The sequence below is a fragment of the Cyprinodon variegatus genome, unplaced genomic scaffold, assembly GCF_000732505.1.
Source record: "Cyprinodon variegatus isolate N-32 unplaced genomic scaffold, C_variegatus-1.0 Scaffold138, whole genome shotgun sequence".
Lineage (NCBI taxonomy): Eukaryota > Metazoa > Chordata > Actinopteri > Cyprinodontiformes > Cyprinodontidae > Cyprinodon > Cyprinodon variegatus.
This window is the reverse complement of record NW_015150591.1, coordinates 126,081-128,775: the sequence shown is the minus strand read 5'-3', so window position 1 is coordinate 128,775 and position 2,695 is coordinate 126,081. Positions and strand designations below refer to the sequence as shown.

Here is a 2,695-nt window from a genome sequence, read left to right as displayed (position 1 = left end):
TGCAGCCTTAGCCCCCTAGTTAGCATCAGCCCCCCTTGTTTCTTTTTATTAAAAAAAAAGCCTTTTACAGACTCATTTAAAAGATTTTCTCTGAACATCAGTGTCTGTCCATTTAAAAAAAAATAAAAAATAGAAGTTCTGCAGATTTTTAGTTTTTTTAAGCTCCTTGAAATGAATATTACTCAGGAAAACAAAATTTTTCACAATCATATACTCTTACTCGTTTTTTTCTTGAAGTCAAACTTTGAAACATTTTTAAGGCTTTGTGTTAGATAAGCATAAACTGTGAAAACATCACAAATATTTGGTCATTCAGAACTTTATAGGATGACTCCTAGTTTAGCATTACATTTAATATTAAATTTGCTTTAATGTACATGATTTATTTTCTTTTTTTAACACCGCTTAAAATCTGCTGTGTTCCTTTTCCTCCATGGCAGTCAAAACGTTGTTATTTTGTAAACCAATATATGAATTGACTGATTCTGGAGATTTATTTTAATGAAGGCATCTTTATAAATTTGTCTGTAGAATATTCTTGAGAACTGTCATGTTTGTTGTTTGATGCTGCAATCATAATAAAAATACATTTGCATAAAGAGGTAAAAACAAACAAACAAAAAAAAGCCTCAGGCCCCCACCCCCCCTACCCATGAATGTTGTGTTGCTGTGTGGGTTGTTCTGGAACAAATGTAGCTGGAATTTGTACAAAATAAAGGCCTGCTGATTCTGAGTCTGACAAAAAACTACATATTTAGGTCTTTTATTTAGGTGTTTTTATATTGCTTTTTTTTTTTTTTTTACCCTTTTGATTGTTTTTTTATTTTATTTATGAATTTCAAATTTTGGGCCTCTTAGAAAAAGTCTGACTAAGAAATGCCAAATTTCAAATGCAATTTTTTTATTATTTTTTTTGGCGCATGCAATGAGTGGGAGTGTTGGTGATGATCTACAAATTTCAAATATTTTAAGACGTGCAAACCGGTTTGGGCCTGTTAAACTGTGCGCATTGCTTGTTACATAACAAGGTACATATGGTTCTAAGTCCAGCCTAGTAAAATGGTTCAAAGACATTTCCCTATATAGCAGGTTATATAAAAATACGGCAGTGAAAGTTATAGATTACCAATAATTCATATCGACTCTTGACTTTAAAATAAAAAAAATAAAATAATGCAAATTTAAAAAGAGGCCCCAGTCTTATTTATTTAAATGGAATTGTTGAAGGTACGAATAATTCTATCATCAGGACAAAAATAAATTACTTCTTATCGTAGGACCTGTTATTTTTTTATTTTTTTTTACACCAAATAATTGTATTAAAGTTAAAGACTGGAAGTTTAAATTTTTTTTCCCAGGTGAGATTATACTGCTACAGTAAAATGAGATTTATGATAGAGATTTGTTTCATCATGGGAGATAATAAATGTGATCAAATAAAAAAATCCAACAATTTTCGGGTAGTAATGTGAACAATCGGGTTCTGCGCTGATTTCTTCCTCTAGTTTGCACTAAAACACCTGAGTACTGTAGCTGAACAAAATAAAGCTCAATCTAAATGTTTTTTAGAAGCTCGTCATACCTGCCCACCCAGCTGCTTCATAAGAGGCTGCAGTTCACTGAAGAGGTCATATCCTTGATGGAAGAATGTCAGATGGGCGTACATGAAGGACAGCATCTGTTCAAAGTACACAGAGATTGTTCAAAAACATAGAAAAGCAACAACGACCAGTTGGCTTCATTGTGGTTAGAAGATAGTTACCGATTTCAGGATTTCTGATCTTCTCTTAGACTGTAGGACATTTATCTGCAAGAAATAAAAATATATTCAAAAGAATAAATCATCGTTTTTTTTTATAGACATATCTAATACGTGTTCTTCCAATGAGGGAGACATGAAAGTTGATGGTAAGAAACAAATATAAAAACACTAAAAGACAGACATTAAAAGACACTCAAAGATCAAAATAGAGACTGAGCTAAAAAAAAGACCCGCTGACGAGAATTAAAACAAAAATAAATTTGTCTTACAACTTCCCCACAAGCTATACCAGACAGAGCTTAGTTTTCTGAGCACCAGGGGGCGCTCAGTGTCACACATTTCACACAAACATGGAGCTTAGAGGCCCTTTCTCCTTTCCCAGCAGCACTACAGCATGTTTCCCTAGTTGTGTGTCAGCAGACTGTGCTAAATGATAGCTGGCTTCCCAGGAGGAGTTTATCTGAGGTTAATGTTGCAGAAGGACACTTCATGTAGGGTATTAAGACCAGAGTAATTAAATCCTTCATGGCCTATATTAATTGGCAGGAACTGATAACCATGGCTGCATAGTGGAACAGTTGATAAAATAGTTGCACTGCAGTTCGGAGACGGACAGGCTTCAAATCTTCATAAGGAGGCTGCACCAAAAAATCTCAGTGCTAAAGAAGCTAGCTGCTCCCAGTTCACTGATGCAACAACTTAGCAACAGCTGGTTGTTTCTAATATTTTAGGTTAAGTGAAATTGGCATTTCTTGGAAACTGAATTTGGTGCTTTAATCCGCTGTTTGCTATCAATATTCAATATTGACATTTACCCGTCTGAGTACAGGGTTCCTACAGCATAAGGCAAGTTAAATTCAAGACTTTTTAAGACTTTTTAATGCCACTTGAAATAAAAATTTAAGACCAAATTCACAAGAAACACAAGAAAAA

General features: G+C 33.9%; 1 protein-coding gene across 4 annotated transcripts in view; it reads right to left on the bottom strand.

Moving 5' to 3' along the window:
• The window catches only part of acap2 (ArfGAP with coiled-coil, ankyrin repeat and PH domains 2), a 76,611-nt gene that overhangs the window by 38,152 nt on the left and 35,764 nt on the right, over nt 1-2,695 (bottom strand). For all 4 annotated transcript variants that reach the window (XM_015376661.1, XM_015376663.1, XM_015376664.1 and 1 more), the window contains exons 7-8: nt 1,763-1,807; nt 1,583-1,678 (exon numbers count right to left, since the gene is read on the bottom strand). In XM_015376661.1, coding sequence (XP_015232147.1) covers nt 1,583-1,678; nt 1,763-1,807 — 141 coding nt within the window. The remainder of the gene's footprint in view (nt 1-1,582; nt 1,679-1,762; nt 1,808-2,695) is intronic.